Genomic DNA, 19,248 nt, shown 5'->3' with positions numbered 1-19,248 from the left:
CTGCTGAAATAAACAACTATAACTCGTTCAGAGAAGCTACCGATTTATTAAAGAGTTCATTAACTTACTCTCTCTCTCTTTCTTCTTCATGCGCTTTCGTCTCCTGTCAATGGAGGCCACCTCAGATTTGAGCGAGAGGTAGTGATTCCGGATGTCCTGCAGTTTCTCCTGAAGGAATGCTATCCGCTCCAGACTGCTCATCTTTTCCAGGTCAGCTAGATGAACATGAGGGACACACACACACACACACACACACACGCACACACACACATAAATATATAACAGTATAAGCACACACACACACACACACACAAATATATAACATATATAAGCACACACACACACACGTAGTAAGTACAGTATTCATGTTATATTATATATATATATATATATATGTGTGTGTGTGTGTGTGTGTATAACCATTTAGTAATTACAAATTTGGATAATTAAGATTATCAAATACAAATGAAAATATTTAATTTCACTTGACTATACTTTTCTTTTCATTTGGAACTTGATGGATGCAAAACAAAAGATATTATTATTCATGGCAAAAAAAAAGTCTGTGTGGCATCAGAGTGGCAAAGTGGCATCAGTGCAAAAATTATTGAACACTGGGGCTGCACAATTATGACAAAAAACATTATTGTCAGATATTTACCTTGATATTTAAATTACGATTATTAATTTAGATTTTATACAATTTAAATTAATAATAAAAATGTTTTTGGTTGCGTGCCATATTCTTTATTTAGGCTAAACATCCAAAACAAGCTTAGAAGATGTGAAACAAAAATCTGCACTCAGCTCACTCTTTACGACTGTTACCGATAATCTGAGACCGTCAATCCGTGCATTTTATCACGTGACTCGTTGTGCATGACACCGCGGAGACTCACAGCATGTGGAGGCTCATGCTACTCTCCGCGATCCACACACAACTTACCACACGCCCCACTGAGAGTGAGAACCACTGATCGTGACCACGAGGAGGCTACCCCATGTGACTCTACCCTCCTTAGCAACCGGGCCAATTTGGTTGCTTAGGAAACCTGGCTGGAGTAACTCAGCACACCCTGGATTCAAACTCGTGACTCCGGGGTGATAGTCAAGAGTCAATACTCGCTAATCTACCCAGGCCCCCCATAAGCATTTGTTTATTAAATATTTTAGCTAATCTGATCATTCCTTCAGCAGCCATTAAAACTGTGGTACTCTCAACGTAGTTTAATACAGTTTACCATATTTAAATCCGGTCTGCAAAATAAAAAACAAAAAACACATAGGAAAACGATGCAATTTGGCACACTGATCGGGGTGGGCATAAAAAGCCACCATACCAAATTTAGGGTCTCTAGGACACTCTTTAGCGCCATCACCAGTAAAAAAACTCTCTTTTGAACCGTTTGTCCTAGAAACAAAATTATTTTTGCCTCTGCTTACTCCAATAGATTCCAATAGAGCTGTTCAACTTTTAGTCCAAAAACCCGGAAGATAATTCACCATGGGTTCCCTCTGGATTTTCCTCAAGGTTTTTGAACTATGAGAAAAATAAGGTCTGTAGTAAACATTACTTGATGAAACATTGATGTATTATTCTACAACATACTTTACACACAGTCATACCTCAAACCTGAATTTTGAAGCCGCCATGAGTTTAAAAAAAAAAGTATATAATTCAATACGGCTTCAAAATTCAGGTTTGAGGTATGACTGTGTGTAATGTATGTTGTAGAATAATACATCAATGTTTCGTCAAGTAATGTTTACCACAGACCTTATTTTCCTCATAGTTCAAAAACCCATAGGAAACTCCAGAGGGAACCCATGGTGAATTAGACTTCCGGGTTCACCTACAAATTGAAATCATGGCTGAAGAGCTCTATGGACCCTTACATTAAAAGTCTGCCAATGTTGGGGCCTTGGTAGCTCAGTGGTAAAATATGCTGGCTACCACCCCTGGAGTTCACTAGTTCAAATCCCATGGCGTGCTGAGTGACTCCAGCCAGGTCTCCTAAGCAACCAAATTGGCCCAGTTGCTGGAGAGGGTAGGGTCACATGGGGTAACCTCCTAATGGTCGCTATAATGTGGTTCGTTTTCGGTGGAGCACGTGGTGAGCACGGATTGGGTGAAAAGAAAAAAAAAGTCAGCCAATTACAGTGACCGCCATCTTGGATTATGTCATTTACAGTTTAAACGTTTCACATCCTTCAAACCTTATCCGATTTGCCCAAACAATGTCTCAAAATAATCTCCAGACCAAGCTGCATATAACTGACCAAACAGTATTTTGATTTGTGCCACTGTTCAGAAGTTATGCCAACTTAAATTTAACGAGGTTGACGTAAAATAGGAAGTGAGCAATGCTTTGTCTGCTTTGAATTGTTACGCATCTTCAACATTTTGCAATCAACAGCGCCACCAATAGTTCAAAAGACACGACAGGAGTATACCTAAAGGGAATTCTGTACTTGACACTTTCCACGATTAATAATTGCAGCACCCATAATAGTGATCTTGATTATTTTTTCGATTAATTGTGCTGACCTATTCAACACTTGAGTTAAAAACAAAAGTCTCAAATCAGTAAAACCAATATTAGACAATTATATTAGAACAGTTCGGACTCTAAATTGTGATTGCATGAGCCACATTTGAGGCTTCTGTAAGACAAGTTGCGATGTTCCTTGGGAACCGTAAACAACTAAACTGCACTTTACATTGTGCTTAGCAACGCCTCTTAATAACAAGATCTTCTTCAACTTGTTTGGAACACGTCCCGCTCTGTATTTACGTATTTCTCTAAACGGTTAACATATTTCTACCATCGCAAAGTATATATCGTTAAACCGCCTTGTCCTGCTTTAAGGAACATACATTTATGTTTCAGCTTTGACTTCCATATGGCACTTACACATCTGAAAACTTCTCTTGGTCCTCCCGTGCTGCTCTCTGCTGTGGGAATGCTCATATTTGTGGCCTGAAGGGGGCATTCGTCCAGAGCACTTGTGTGAGATGGCTGACTTCAGGTCGCTGTTGCTCTTAGATGTTGGAGATTTGGCAGTGCTCTCGCTGATAGACTGGTCTTCACTGTCACTGCTGTGAGCTGCAGAGCAAAAACCAACAGAGAGAAAGATCACGTGATTCAGGTGATTATCTGGAACATTTAACATTTACAGAACCGTCTTCAACATGGCAATATGAGAATGAGTTGGCTTTAACTGGACAACCTTGCAATGCCTAAAAATGAAGAAACTCAAAAGAAATACATTACTATTGTATAATAATACTAACAAAAACAATGATATTAAATTATTACTATATTCAAATATTATAATACTCGTGGACTGGGTTCTAAAAACCAATGTGAATGAAAAGTGGACCAAGACCTGGGTTAGAGAAATGAGTTCAGAGTTTGGATCTTTAAAACTGGACGTAACGTCCTTAAAGAGTAACACAGCATGACTTAATTTGGAGTCAAAAGTCATACCTTTCTAGTTTTTACACTCCCTGTTGAATATGAGAGATGCGGTTTCATTGAGATTAGTGTTTGATCAATGTCTTAAGTAAGTTATTATCTCGACCACCACTTGTGCACAAATTATTTATCAATGTGTTGGAATCTTGCGGGAGCATTAATATTATTTGAAGCATGGCAGATGTTAGTCCTTTAAATCAAACAGCACAGTTGCACCGCTCACTATAAAGCAAGTGTGTTAATTACTGAAGTCTCCAAACTCCAACAGCTTTTCATCACAGGATTTACCAGATGAATGCTACACTGCCAGTCTGAACAATATTCACACTTGAAACGCTCAAGAAATGGATGTTTACAGATACTCAAATATGTTAAAAGAGCTCCAGTAACAATCCAAAAAGGACTAGAAAAAAACTGCACAGCAACTTTAATCTTCACAACAGTCTGTTGACTTCTCTAAAAACATAAAAGGATTACTTACATGAGCTCTTTAAACAGATGTACACTTCTGTTACCTGGTTTGCGGTTCTTTTTGGGATGTAAGCTCAGGCTTTTATGACTGCGCTTGTGTTTCTTTGAAGCTCCGCCCCCTTGAGACTCTTTGTGCCGCTTCTGACTGGATGACGCTGCACAATGGGTGAAAACTCAGTGAAATGACAACTTCATGACAATGAAACAATTTTTAACTTAAAGTCAGTCTGGGTTTCTTATTTAAAGGCATATTCCGGGTTAAGCTCGACAGCATTTGTGGCAGAAAATGATGACAATATATCCGACTATAGTAAGATAATTATAATGAAAGTAAATGGGCCCAGTGTTCTGGAGGGTTTAAAAGCAAATAAGTGTTGCTCACTTAAAATGCTAAAATGCTTATTTTGAATGTTAAGTTGCCTAAATAACTCTTTTGGAGGTGGGAATACTTTTCTAGGAAGATGAACTTCTGATTATGTGTAACCGATGAAATTCCTGTGAGAGGGGTCTCTTTCTGTTATCCTTGCACGCATCATAGAAAGGTCTTGGTATTGGTATATATATATATTACATGGTCATGATATTGAAGTTGAAGGATTGGATATAACTTTACTCAGACCAGGTTTGAAAACCTGCGTGAAGTTGGCCCCCCACCCAACGCAAAACGCAATCTCAATCTCAAAGTTTGTGCTCCATTTGTGCTGGTTTGTGCCGGTAAAAGTTTCGTTTGTGCTGCTTTGGATTTTTAAATATTAAAATAATATTTATAGGTCATTCTGAGGTCACTCAGCCCCCCCACATGCTCCAAATTCACCCAAAACAGGCTCAATCGTTTGTGCTGGTTTGTGCTGGTAAAAGTTTCGTTTGTGCTGCTTCGGTTTTTAAAAAATTAGACATTGAATTACAGGCGAATTATAAATGCTGATATTTATTGAATACAATACTGACAGAATAAAACAGATCACTTAATGGTCACAAAAATCAAATGTAGGTTAGTAGCAGTCTCGGTCATTCTGATTACTATATATTAGGCTACTATATTATATATTTGTAAAATAGGTCTCTCTTGTTTTGTGTGTAGTCAGTACGATTTATGAGCAGTGAGCATTTTATTTCGGGTTTGTCATTTCAATCTCTTACCAAAATGTTGGATGAAGATGTTTTAATACAACAACTCCCTCTTATCAATGTTTTTGTAGTCGCTATGGTGTTTATTAAAAACTTTATTGGTGTTCAGACAGCCGCAGCTCAATATTCATCCGTCACTCACTTTCGCTCAGCTCTGGACACGAGAACAAAAGCGCAAATCTCCTCGACGTGAACACACTTTAAGAGTCAAATTACCGAAGACTTTCTGTCAAGACTAATCATCACATCATTTGTTCAATAAACAGTTATCTTTACTTCATTCACTGGTCTTTCCTGATCGAACTTTTGATTTATTTACATGGAGTATCATCTGCTACACTTCACTGCCATCACCAGGCGCAAGAGACACTTCTGTTCAAGTTGCTCTTGTGGAAATTAGTGTAGAGTTAGTAGAGAAAAAGTCCATATAAATCAAACTACAAAAGTCATTACTAAATCAAATGTCTGGCCAATGTAAGTACAATGTTTTAACACTGTCAGTTACAATATTATTTGTTAACTTCAAGAATAATGGCACAACATTCAAGAGAGCTAATATTAGGGGCCTGGGTAGCTCAGTGGTAAAATACGCTGGCTACAACCCCTGGAGTTCGCTAGTTCGCTAGTTCGAATCCCAGGGCGTGCTGAGTGACTCCAGCCAGGTCTCCTAAGCAACCAAATTGGCCCGGTTGCTAGGGAGGGTAGAGTCACATGGGGTAACCTCCTCGTGGTCGCTATAATGTGGTTTGTTCTCGGTGGGGCGCATGGTGAATTGAGCGTGGTTGCCGCGGTGGATGGCGTGAAGCCTCCACACGCGCTATGTCTCCGTGGCAACGCGCTCAACAAGCCACGTAAGATGCGTGGGTTGACTGTCTCAGACGCGGAGGCAACTGGGATTCGTCCTCCGCCACCCGGACTGAGGCGAATCACTACGCGACCACGAGGACTTAGAGCGCATTGGGAATTGGGCATTCCAAATTGGGAGAAAAAGGGGAAAAAATCCCCCCCCCAAAAAAAAAAAAAAAAAAAAAAGAGAGAGCTAAGATTGTCAATGTTTATTGTACAGAAAACTCATTGCTAATACTAATATATGCTAATTACAGTTGCACATGTGACCCATGTTAGTTTTTTAATACATTGTGCATCTAGGGGTCAACATTACCATATTGGTCCTAATATAAGATATTTTATCCTTATATATTATTACTATATTATTTTATCCTTATATTTGGACCAATACAGTAATACATAAAAATACGTTTATACTGAACATGACATTTTTTGAGTCAGGTTTATTTAAGTGGGTAATTATGTTTTGCTTATGCCAGATGCCCAAGAAACCAGCAGTCGACAGATTTCATTTTACTGTCCAGTGTTCATCTAAAGAGGCCATAGTCCAAAATGGCAACATAGCGACTCCTAATCAGAGCATCTGGACAGAGCTTAGTAAGCAGCTAGAAAACAAGATCACTGCAAAGGCTCTATACACTTCTGTTAAATTAAATAGACACAATATCTGGACTGCTTTAGGGTTTACTCATGAATGTGATCATGAAACAAATGGCAGTAGTGATGACACAGGGTCCATTTCACCCAGACCAAAAGATTGCTGGACTTTTGATCTTGAAGTTTCATTTCGGAAATGGATTGAATTCATGCCTGAAACGGTTAAATACAACAACAAGTTCTCTAAAATACAAAAAAGGGAATATACAATTTTAAGCCTGGCAACTGGACACGTGTGATAAATCATCACATGTTTTTAAGTTTAAGTTTTTAAAGGTCCTTTATTTGTGTTAATGGATGTTTGATAGAACAGTAATTACATTTCAAAAGTAAAATCATTTTTGCTTCATTCTTAATTCATTGAGTCACGAGTTTCCACACACACACACACACACACACACACACACACACACACACACACACACACATACATACATATGTAAAAGTTTGAAAACATTAAGATTTTTTAATGTTTCTGAAAGAAGTCTCTTCTGCTCACCAAGGCTGCATTTATTGGATCAAAAATACAGTAAAACAGTAATATTGTGAAATATTATTCCAGTGTAAAACAGTTGTTTTCTATCTGAATATATAGTAAACTGTAATTTATTCCTGTGATCAAAGCTGAATTTTCAGCATCATTACTTCAGTCTTCGGTGTCACACGATCCTTCAGAAATCATTCTAATATGCTGATTCGCTGCTCAAGAAACATTCATTATTATTATCAGTTGAAAACAGTTGTGCTGCTTTTTTTTTCATTTTTTTTTTTTTTCTTCTCGTGGAAACAATGATACACAACCATTCAAAGGTTTGGGGTAAGTGATTTATATATATATACACATATATACACACACACACATAGTATATTATGTATTATTTTATTTTATTATAATACAGACAATTCAATGTCTAATATTTAAAAATCCGAAGCAGCACAAACGAAACTTTTACTGGCACAAACGAAGCACAAACAATTGAGCTTATTTTGGGGTGAATTTGGAGCATGTGGGGGGGCTGAGTGACCTCAGAATGACCTATAAATATTATTTTAATATCTAAAAAACCGCAGCAGCACAAACAAAATGTTTTACAGCACAAACCAGCACAAACGAAGCACAAATGATTGAGCTTATTTTGGGTGAATTTGGAGCATGTGGGGGGGGGCTGAGTGACCTCAGAATGACCTATAAATATTATTTTAATATCTAAAAAACCGAAGCAGCACAAACGAAAATTTTTACAGCACAAACCAGCACAAACGAAGCACAAACGATTGAGACTATTTTGCCGACGTTTTGCGTTGGGTGGGGGGCCAACTTCACGCAGGTGGTTTGAAAGTGATTCTACCACACTAGTTCCCCATGTCAACATGTATAATGTTCAAGTCTTTTCGCTATACTTTTGAAACCATGTGTATTTTAATGTTTATTTCCTGGGCTCGTGTCCTCCTTTTGTAAGTGTCGTAATGTAACCATGATGTTTGCTCACAAGTCAAAATTATTTTTTGTGGCAAACAATGTTATGACCCAAATGCTGCCTAAAGACAAAAGTATTCGTCAGTTAGACGCGAACGCTAGGTGTCTGCATACAGGACATGTGATGCAAATTTCTTCTTCAGCAGAGTGCTTGAGCAATGAGTATGTGCATGCGCCTGGAATTATTCACACTTATTAGTGGGTGCACAAGGTCCCAACACTCACAGTTGAGCCATTGCTTTGACAAAGAAGCACTAGATATGATGTAATCGCAGCTAAAAAACAAGTGACAACAGCAGTGGATGTGCACGTCAAGAATGCGTGTGTGTGGAGGTCAGGACATACTTGCATTTGTATTACTCAAGTCTGAAGGAATATAAAGACACCTTTATGAGTCTAAACTCCTGCAGAGAAATAGTCCAGTATGTCTTAGCAGTCGTAGCATGTTTGCACCAACCGCCAGTGTATGCGTGAAGTGTCAAATGGAGTATACTTTGAAAAGTGTTCGACTGTACACAGATGCTAGCGTTCACGTCAAAACTGAAGTATATTTTGGGTTCAAGGGCACCTACACACTAGGCAGAGTTTCCGAAAGCACAACTGGACCCGCATCTCTGAGATTCTCTTTGATCAATGGATGCCTACGTCATAGTGCGTTGTGGCAAAAGTTTAAATGCTCTTTACGATACTAGGATCCCTCTTGACCCCTGGTGGGATCAGGAGAGTGTACCCTGTGGCGAACAACTGCCAGGTTCTTGGGAGGCGGCACAATGGAGCGTCACTTTTGAAAACCCTTGCATTTTACCTCTCCGTCCTTCCGGCGCACCGACCCTTATAAAAATCAGTGCATTCGCAGCGTAAAGTCTAGTGTGTAGGTGCCCCAACTTGTATTAAACCCGGAACATTTCTTTTAGAAGAATATCAATATATAATCATTGGAAGGAGAAACTAGAGTTGGGATCATCTGTAGGAGACAATATACCACCTACCTTTGCCTTTCTGCTCGCTCTCTTGCTGACTGCTGTTGCTGAGAGTTAGGCTACAGTTGCTGTTACTGTTGCAGAACAAGTTGCCATCAAAGGCCTTGGAGGGGGAACCTGCCCCCTCTTCTTGAGGCATCTCCTGGATTTCTCCACCCAAACTCTCGACCTCCACTGTGCTGCTATCGGACTCGCTGCGACCCCCTACCCTCTCCTCAACCAGAGGTTCTGATGGTAAGGAAACAATTTGAGGACTGGCGGGTAATTCAGATGGTGGTGAGGGCGGTGGAATCTCTGCTAGAACCTCTGCGGGTCCCTCGCCCATGGTGGGTGACTCGGGTGTAGTAGGCGGCGTATTGAGGACCGAGTTGGTTCCGCTGCTGGGATGTTCCTGAATCTTCTCCTGCTGTTCCTCAGCTATCTCATTGTCTTGTGCTGGTTCAGTGCATGGCTCGTCTGGAGCGGTCGCTGCAGGCTGAGGTGAGTTGGCAGCCTCGGTGTCAGAGTCTGAAAACAGCTCCTTCAGAGTCTTCTTCGGCCACTGAACCTGGATACTGGACCAGACATCCTTCTGGCCTTTGGTACGACAACTGGGCGTCCTCTCCTCTATCCCTGCTGACATTTTGGCTCTTTTCTCAGGGATCTCCCAGTATCCTGAACGTCCACCCTTATTCTTCTCTTTGATCCCGTTGTACTTCTTTGACAGGGAGCCCTTAGTTTTGGGATGCCCCCCTGGCTCTTCCTTGGCCTGAGGTTCAGTTGGAGGATCTGCTTCGTCTTCAGAACTGCTACATGACTGAATACCTCTGTCCTCTCCAGGGCCTCTTTCTTCTAGCTTTTTGGGTGAACTACTTGGCAGCCAGTCTCCACCTCTGCTGCCTCTAGGTTTGCCTTTTGATGGGCTTTTCAAGGTGCGTTCCCCTAGAGCTTCTGCTTTTTTCTTTCTGGTGCTGGAGCCTTCCACCTCAACCTCAAATTGCCCCTTCCTCTTGCCTGGTTCTGGGCTGTCCTGGGGGTTCAGTTCCTGGGTGTTGTCCACAACTGATGGTGCTTTGAAGCCCTCCGATGGGCTTCCACTTTCCCAGTGCTGTGGTGAATGTGAGTGCTCTGGAGGAGCTCCTTTCCGAAGACTTGATCGTCCACTTGGATGATCCTCTTCATCGTGATCAGCTTCACCGTCCTCCTCTCGTTCACTGTCATCTGAAGAGCTCTCAGATGCTACAGGAAACAATGAATGGCACTTAATCATTAACTCTGTTTCACTGCTAAATTAGATCATTCCAAAATGTCCCATAACTTTTGACTAATGAATTTCCAAGACTCATGGTTCCTACACTTTTTGACCTATACATTTCCATAACTTTTCCAGGTGTTTTTGATAACTGGATGCACATAAAAAAATTTAATAAAAAAAGACCGATTTGACTAATTCTTTGAAAAGAAATGACAAAAAAAATCTGACATCACTAAGGCTACACAAGAGCAATATCAAGCTCATGACACATTTTTGAGCAGAAATTAAAAAACTAGAAAAATACATATTCACTAGGACTGGGGAAAAATATCGATTTCACAATGCATTGCGATATCGACTCTTAAATCGATCTTTTACTCTATATTGCAACACTCTATAATGCAAGTAAATTAATTGCATGTGCAACCAAATTATGTGCAATGTGACTAAAACTGTCTGTGATTAGCCACTGGCTGGTAAACTTTCAGATTTCAAGAATTTATTAGCACTAAAATCCTTTCACTGTGTGATGAGATTAAAAGTTTGGTTTAACTCGTTCTGTGTGTCCAAAGTCGAGATCCATGCATGCATCCATCATTGATTAATGTCTCTTTTAATACCTTTTCTGTTTTTTTTTTATATTTTTTATAGTTAGTTGTTGATTAAAAACAACAACAACAAAAAAGAAACATTTAATTCTAATCACTCATGGATGAGCTAAAGAAAAAATGCACGTCCTCTTGCATTATATGCGCTCACTGGCTAATGCCGGTTTAGTCTTAAAGAGACAGTACTGATTAAACACATGTTCTACATATCAATATAAATACTTGAAAATAGTAAAAATTATGCAAGTAAACAATAAACATGAAACAAAAAATATTTGCAACATAATATATGCAATTTCAAGACATTTATTGATGGAATTGACTGAATTTGGACATTTTTCAAAAGCTAAAATGTGACCAATATGATGAAAAAACTAGTGAAAAAATATAATTTGTAAAATATTTTTTTTCGACTTGTACCAAGAAGTGTTGCCTAGAAGGTTCCTTTATAATTAAGAGCATTAGTTGGGAGAAAATGTATTTTATATGTAAGCAAAATGGACATTGTAACAGAAATATACCCATATGAATTGATATCAAATCTAATCAAAATCTGAAGTGAGAGTGGGGCCTGGGTAGCTCAGTGGTAAAATACGCTGGCTACCACCCCTGGAGTTCGCCAGTTCAAATCCCAGGGCGTGCTGAGTGACTCCAGCCAGGTCTCCTAAGCAACCAAAGTGGCCCGGTTGCTAGGGAGGGTAGAGTCACATGGGGTAACCTCCTCGTGGTTGCTATAATGTGGTTTGTTCTCGGTGGGGCGCATGGTGAATTGAGCGTGGTTGCCACGGTGGATGGCGTGAAGCCTCCACACGCGCTATGTCTCCGTGGCAACGCGCTCAACAAGCCACGTGATAAGACTGTCTTAGACGCGAGGCAACTGGGATTCATCCTCCGCCACCCGGACTGAGGCGAATCACTTAGAGCGCATTGGGAATTGGGCATTCCAAATTGGGAGAAAAAGGGGAAAACCCCCCCCCCCCCAAAAAAAAATCTGAAGTGAGAGCTTGTGAATCGGAATCGAAAAATCTGTATCAATACCCAGCCCTAGTATTCACTATAGCAATTTCGATTACTTTTGAGATTTTATTCATTTCTAAGACTTTCCAGGCCTGGAAAACATGATTTTAAAAAGTCCCTGATATTCCCACGTTTCACTGTTCCAGTCGTTTGTGAATACTGGAGTTTTAAAAATGTAAAAAAACAAAACAATGTTTTGAAAGAATCACAGATCTACAGTGTTTACACTCTTCAAGAATGCAACCTATGAATTACTTAATTTTAGTACTTAATTATATTGCACATTAAACTGGGATAGGACAAAGTATTTTAACAATGCAAAAAATTACACACTTCACCTTTAAAAAAATATTTATTATAGGAGCAGTGATCATGCAGTGTGAATATTAAGTTACCTGGGAGACCGTTGAGAATGGATGTGATTTCTATGGGCTTGATTGGTGTCTGCTGGCCCCTGTTTTCGCCACACTCCTCCATCTTTGAGAAAACATCATGGCCAGAGTTGGGTTTAGACAATCTACTGATGCGATTTTTGGAGGGAGGAAGATCCTCTCTGTCTGTCAGTCTCCCTATTCGGTCTCTCTCTCGTTCTGCTTTATTCTGTTATAAACCAAAGCAGCACATTAATGGTGCATTCACAAAAGCCCTTCCAAAAATGGATATATGAATATAAATGAAGAATATAAATGTGCTGAGCTGCGCAGTAATTTTCATGACTTTTATAATTATTATTTCTTACAGAACACACCTAGCACAACTCCTTGAAGAAGTTTGACCGTACCTTTATTTTTTTGCGATGCTTTATTTTGGGGACATTCTTGTTAGCTGGTCTGACAATTTTGTCAGCTTTGATCCACTCGTCATACCTGTAACAAGCAATACGACCCGGTCAATACTCATATATCATATGGCTCCAAGACCATATTGGGGGAATCTAACAAACAAATAATAAGTCATCATTTACCCCCCCCAAAATAGTAAAGTCTATTTTGAGAATAATTAAGATTTTAGAAAGACACTAAAGTAAATTTCCTTCCCAAATTCCCCCTATTACTGTAATTAGTTTTGAGGTTGTTTTTTTAGGTTTGTTTTTGGTCATTCCTATTATTCTCAATTGTGATTCTCATTACTTAATTGTCATTAAAGTGTCACATTGCTATTGATTATAGGGTGAAATATGACCTAAACATGTTCTTGACAGGTTTTTTGATATAAAAGAAGAAAAAGCCACCATACAATAGCATCAACATTACATGACTACCACAAAACGATCACACTGATTTTAAAATAATAGTTAAAAAAAAAAAAGAAAAGAAAAAAAAAACAATTACAACATCCCCCAAAACAAGAAAATATACAGACATACCTTAAAGGGATATGTCACCATTTTCAACACCATTAATTTTTAAATATCTAAAACCTGTTTGTTTAAATTATGGGTGTTCATTTAAAGAAAATAAATAAAAAAAATCTTAAAATATTCTGGAATGAGGCCTCAAAAGTGCACAGAGGTTATCGAAGAGTATAAAGTGGGAAAAAAAAGAGGAAAAGTCCATCAAAAAAAGATCTAGCAAAATAATAATAATAATAATAATTAAAAAAAACTGAATTCTAGAAACAACCAACCTCCTTGAAGAACTGCTGAAAGTACATCTTGCGCATATTGAAAAAGACGTTGAGAGGTGGTGATAAGACCCTTTCACATAAAAATGATAGCAACAGACACTTCCAAACAACCTTTAAGCATATCCAGGCTTGCTGCAAAATTTACATTTACTTCAAATCTCAGCACCCGTACTATCATGTCTACACCACAGACTCTAATAAATATTCCTGACCCAAATTCAGGGAATATTAGAACTAGGGCCTGTATGCAGCTCAACGTCAGCCACAAGAAGTCATTCATTTGCAAGGAGATTTGGCAATTGAGGCGAAATGAGCAACAGTAACTGTTGTGCAGTGCAGCAACTACCAGTTGGAGTGCAGACAGTGAGTGCGTTTACATGCACACTACCAAAAAAACCAACAATGCATTTACATGAGATTTAAAATCATTGGATTATTCTCTACTTTTGACATCAAAACGTAAACAGTCAAGTGCACAACACTTGCGCACATTGGATAAGCCATTAAGAATGCTGGGAAAAGTGTTTACGTGCAACGACAAATTGGTTTACCCTGATAAAGAAACACCAGGCATTTACATGACCACACATGTTGTCGCCTTAAGCTTAATTGGTGTAAGATTGTACATGTAAACACACTCAGTGAAGCACCTGATTCAGTTGGATACTTCATTTGAGTACGAATGCCTGCTAGCAACCACCAGTACAGCGACTTTGCAATTTCCATCATTAAATCACTGTCTGTGTGAACGCCCCTTTCTCTTATGCAAACCCCATTTTTACGACCACAATTTCCTCTATTTTTCTGTTTGTGGAGACTGCCGCACCATTACAACTTTTCCATGCAGTCTACAGAGCGCAACACTTCTCACTTGTCCAGCCGTCTTGGTTACGAAGTATTTTTCCCATTCTTTTCCTCCATAGGGATTTCATTAAAGAGGTAAATCACAACGTTACAAAGTTTGATTTGAAGCAAAAACGTACTTGAAAACCAGAGAAAAAGACAAAGGTACAAGACAGTGTACTTAATGTCTTTATTGAGGGAATGAACTACAATCCCATGAAGAATTGTGAGTGATGCAATTGAATGAAAACTTTTATTTAATGCAAAATATTCAGATATATACAAATATATAAGTAGTTTGAGCGTCGTTTCAGAAGCGACTTGATTGCATCATTCACAGTGTGTCATGGGAGTAGGCGGTTACTGCAGAGCTCTTTTGGTGCACTTTATTGGGTGTGATTCTCTGATTGGTGGATCATGGGTAGTGTAGTTCATCACCAAGAATTTTGCTATTAAATCATTTTTATGCAATAAAGCAGAAATAAAGCAGACTGACGGCTTCAACAGAAGTACATACCATCGGTTATGGGAGTGGGCGGTTACTGCAGAGCTCTTTTGGTGCACTTTGTTGGCTGCGATTCTGATTGGTGGATCGTTTCTCTTCAGGATGGATCGTTTCTCTTCATGGGTAGTGCAGTTCATCACCAGAAATGTCTCTATTAAACCATTTTTATAAAAATAAGCTGAAATAAAGCGGACTGATGGCTTCAACAGAAGTATATACCATCGGTTATGGGAGTGGGCGGTTACTGCAGAGCTCTTTTGGTGCACTTTGTTGGCTGGGATTCTCTGATTGTTGGATCGTTTCTCTTCAGAATCAGGGGTAGTGTAGTTCATCACCAGAAATGTCTCTATTAAACCATTTTTATACAATAAAGCTGAAATAAAGCGGACTGATGGCTTCAACAGAAGCATATACCATTGATTATGGGAGTGGGCGGTTACTGCAGAGCTCTTTTGGTGCACTTTGTTGGCTGCGATTCTCTGATTGGTGGATCGTTTCTCTTCAGGATGGATCGTGTCTCTTCATGGGTAGTGCAGTTCATCACCAGAAATGTCTCTATTAAACCATTTTTATAAAATAAAGCTGAAATAAAGCGGACTGATGGCTCAGCATATATAAGCATATACCATTGATTAACAACCTCGGAGTTCACGGTAGGTCTGTCTTAAACGTTTATAAGTTAATTTTAACAATTGGCCTATGGAGAAAATGAATGAGATTTTTACTTCCGGAACCAGACTGTTGCACTCTATTATTGTGGTATAATCTATTCCAGATAACCCACGCCAAAACAGCACAAAAACAAACCAAACTGTGGACTCTCTCATCCTGTCAAAGTAGGCGGTTCTTAGCCAGAATAAGCTGCAAGCTGGACCAGACTTTGCTGCAAGGCTAAAGACTTTGTTCTAAGACAGTGTGCCAGGGGAACTTCCTGTTTTGAGCTTTTTTTTTTTTTTTTTAAATGGAATCAACTGAGGCATGAGTTCCCAGGGTCCTGCCTTACCTGACATTCCAGCCACAGTAGTGCACCAGGTAGAGCACCTCTCCCCCCTCCAGGTCTGACTCTTTCACAGTGGCTTCGTACGTCTTCTGATTGCGGCCTCGCCCATACCTCACCTGCACCTTCATCCCAGGAGGGTAACACTCAAACTCCTCCCCTTCCTCCCACTCCTGACTGCTGTCATCCCTGCAAGAAAGACAGTTCAGCACTTCCTGTTTCCTGTCCCTAGGCTTTTTTCCCCCACCTCCCCAAAAAACCCACCCCAACAATACCCTCCAATCTCACTGTCTCAGCCTAGCACTTCTGGAATCTAATTATCCTCATCTTTCCCTGTCGGATAAGTCTAACAATCCTCCTGACAGGATAAGAACTTCAGAGGAAGACATTATGGGGTCATCAGCCGTCTGTCTAAATCTCAACTTGGAATAAAATAAGAATCAAGTCACAAACTATGGCCTAGTTCATCCAAAAATTAAATTCTGTTATCATTTACCCATGACTCATGTCATTCCAAACCCATATGACTTTCTTTTTTCTGTGGAACAGAAAAGGAGATGTTCTTTTCAGTACAGTGCAAGAATACAGTGACCAGGTCCCGTTGAGCTCCAAAAAGGACCAAAATAGCACAAGCTGTCCATTCCATATGACTTATGTTCTATATACCAAATCTTCTGAAGGCATATTATAGCTTTGATTTAGGAAAAGACCGAAATGTAGGTTGTTATTCGTGACAATCTTACGTTCTACCTTGGCTCTCAAATCTTGGTCACACTTTTTTTTTTAAATACTTGAATATTGTTTTCATAATTTGATGATAAAGAAAGCCAAAATATTAAATGCCAAGCCACATTGAGAGCCCCATATCTCTGAGATTTAACCATATAGGGGCTTAAAAATGAACATTCAAGAAGGAAAGTTTGTTCTGAACCAGAATCTCAAAGGATATTAATATATCTGTAATACTTCTGGAGTTATATGCACTCCAACTTTGGAAAAACAACAAAAAGTGTTTTTTTTTTCCCATTTTTGGACTCACACCACTGGCATATAGTGCAACAAGGGGTGCAGAAGTCAACTGATTTTAGAAATAGAGTATGTGTTTCTCCACCTCCTACTCTGGTCACTATATGCTTTCATTGTATGGAAAAGAACAGGATGAACATTCTTCAAAACATCTGCTTGTCTTCAAAGTCATATGAGTTTAGAACAAAATGAGGCTAAATGATGACAGAATTTTCATTTTGGGTGAACTATCCCTGTTAGAATCCTACAAATGTGACTTTAAACTTGAATTCAGAATGTGTGCGTGTAAAAGGGAGAGGGTCAAAGGGCAGAGGTAAGGCACAGCGAAGCACAGCACGGGGCAATTCACAATCACGTTAGACAGCAGAGAAGAAGCCAAGTTAGACACTGTTAGCACACTGAACTGTACTGCTCTGCAAAGTGTACTACTGAAATACTGCATTTACAGCACCAATAGTTCAAACATCTCACTTCTCATCTACCGAGAAACATCTTTCCTGTTTCGTTAGCAGCAGACAACTCTCAACTAGTGCAGCCACGGCTGAGCTGGAACTAGGCAGGACCCTGGTAACACAACGTTACTCATTTGATTCATTCAGAGCAAAATGATTCAATCATTTCAATGTTAAAAAAGCGTAGAAAAAGCATCATTGGAAAAACATCAATGCAGGATGACATGGTGCACAAAGCATCTAAAAACACCAGATAACACAGGAAGATGATTGGATCACAGCAGGATGTGAAGGATATTAGTTGGGTAAGTTTTACTTCAAATGAATCAGCACAGATTCAAACAATGCAACCAGATTTCTGTTTTAATTCAGGCACTGAAGACTTTACACCGATCAGCCACAACATTAAAATCACCTGCCTGATATTGTGTAGGTCATATTAGGTAGGTGGTTTTAATGTTGTGGCTGATCGGTGTATGTACTTTTTCCCGGTCGAGTGCTCAGCCTTTTAAAATATACTGTTTTGACCGTGAGCGCATAAATGCGTTCAACGCACAGCAGATGACTCCGCATGTCTAGAAAAACTGGGTTGCACACAAACAGTCTGTGCGTACAATGCAGATCATGCACTGTGTGCAAGACGTTGCGGCATGCAGAAAACCACAGAATATTTTGAGCTTAAGGAATTTTGTGATTCTTGTTCCGATTTCACCAGGGTCAGAAATGTACAGGGGCTCAGAACATAAATGCCACAATGCGAAAAAAAAAAAAAAAATGAAATTGAAAAATGTGGGTGCAAAAAATGCCCTCGTAATGAATTTTTTCAGTTTTTTATTTGTAACATCTTAAATTCTTAATAATCTATTATAGTCTATTAAACATATTATGGCATAAAATATGAATTAAGGTAGGGCTGTGCGATATGGCTTCAAAAATGTATTATATTTTTCAGCCTATAGACGATATTTGATACATATCTCGATAATTACGCGTGTCCTATGAAATGTCATTAAAAGTGATTTTTGTATTTTTTTTTATTTGAAGAACCATCATTTCAACCAAACAGCCACTGTAGCCAAGTAGCTTCAGAATGTTTAATGCATGAAATAAAATTATATAAATAATAAAATCATGTTTTCCACAGTTTTTCAACTAAATTAAAGGTTTTTTAAAATATGATTTTATAATGTTCACCGAGGTCCACTTATAATGTCAGTAGATTTTTTCATCAAAAATAGTCAATAGTTTAGAAATAATTGTTCATTTTCTATCCTGTTTTTGGCACTCTGATTAAAAAGCTCCATTTTCGGGTCGTGTCTCCTTTAAGACTTCAATGTAAATGCCCACTGCTATGGGCATTTACATTGAAGTCTTAAAGGAGACACGACATATAACATATTTGCATATGAAATAGGTGTCAATGTCCCTGCCTTTATGCATGTGGAATAGTTTTGAAAAGTTTGGATGGTTAAAAATGGCAACCGGAGGAATTCATCCATACATGTTTGAGCCGGAGTCTGATCCCGAATCTGAAGAAAATGAACCCCCTCCACAAACATCATGGATACTGCAGTCTGTGACAGCATGCTAAGTAATCACTCTAATTTATATTTATTCCTTGTCTATTTGTGTAATAGGAATTACTTTTTATTCTCGTTTAAACAAAGACACGACATAACAGTGTTTATCTTGTTACACAGTTGGGGAATTTTCCAACGGTGAAACATTTCCGTGTTTAAATACTTGGTGCTAGCACATTTATAATGGTCAAAGGATATACAGTTGTGCTCAAAAGTTTGCATACCCTGGCAGAAATTGTGAAATTTTGGCATTGATTTTGAAAATATGACTGTTCATGCAAAAAAACTGTCTTTTATTTAAGGATAGTGATCATATGAA

The 19,248-nt window shown here is 39.0% G+C and overlaps 1 protein-coding gene across 4 annotated transcripts in view; it reads right to left on the bottom strand.

Annotated features, from left to right (window-relative positions):
• Window positions 1-19,248, bottom strand: part of LOC127411917 (AT-rich interactive domain-containing protein 4B-like) — a 125,620-nt gene that overhangs the window by 8,087 nt on the left and 98,285 nt on the right. For all 4 annotated transcript variants that reach the window (XR_007892360.1, XR_007892361.1, XR_007892362.1 and 1 more), the window contains exons 17-23: window positions 15,878-16,060; window positions 12,682-12,766; window positions 12,296-12,500; window positions 9,051-10,259; window positions 3,995-4,105; window positions 2,916-3,107; window positions 69-215 (exon numbers count right to left, since the gene is read on the bottom strand). Coding sequence is in view for 1 of the 4 variants with exons in the window: in XM_051647821.1 (XP_051503781.1) it covers window positions 69-215; window positions 2,916-3,107; window positions 3,995-4,105; window positions 9,051-10,259; window positions 12,296-12,500; window positions 12,682-12,766; window positions 15,878-16,060 (2,132 nt within the window). In the remaining 3 variants the exon portion in view is untranslated. The remainder of the gene's footprint in view (window positions 1-68; window positions 216-2,915; window positions 3,108-3,994; window positions 4,106-9,050; window positions 10,260-12,295; window positions 12,501-12,681; window positions 12,767-15,877; window positions 16,061-19,248) is intronic.

Source organism: Myxocyprinus asiaticus, chromosome 21 (assembly GCF_019703515.2).
Source record: "Myxocyprinus asiaticus isolate MX2 ecotype Aquarium Trade chromosome 21, UBuf_Myxa_2, whole genome shotgun sequence".
Classification (NCBI taxonomy): domain Eukaryota; kingdom Metazoa; phylum Chordata; class Actinopteri; order Cypriniformes; family Catostomidae; genus Myxocyprinus; species Myxocyprinus asiaticus.
Note: the sequence above shows the minus strand (reverse complement) of the source record. Positions and strands in the feature narration are given on the sequence as shown.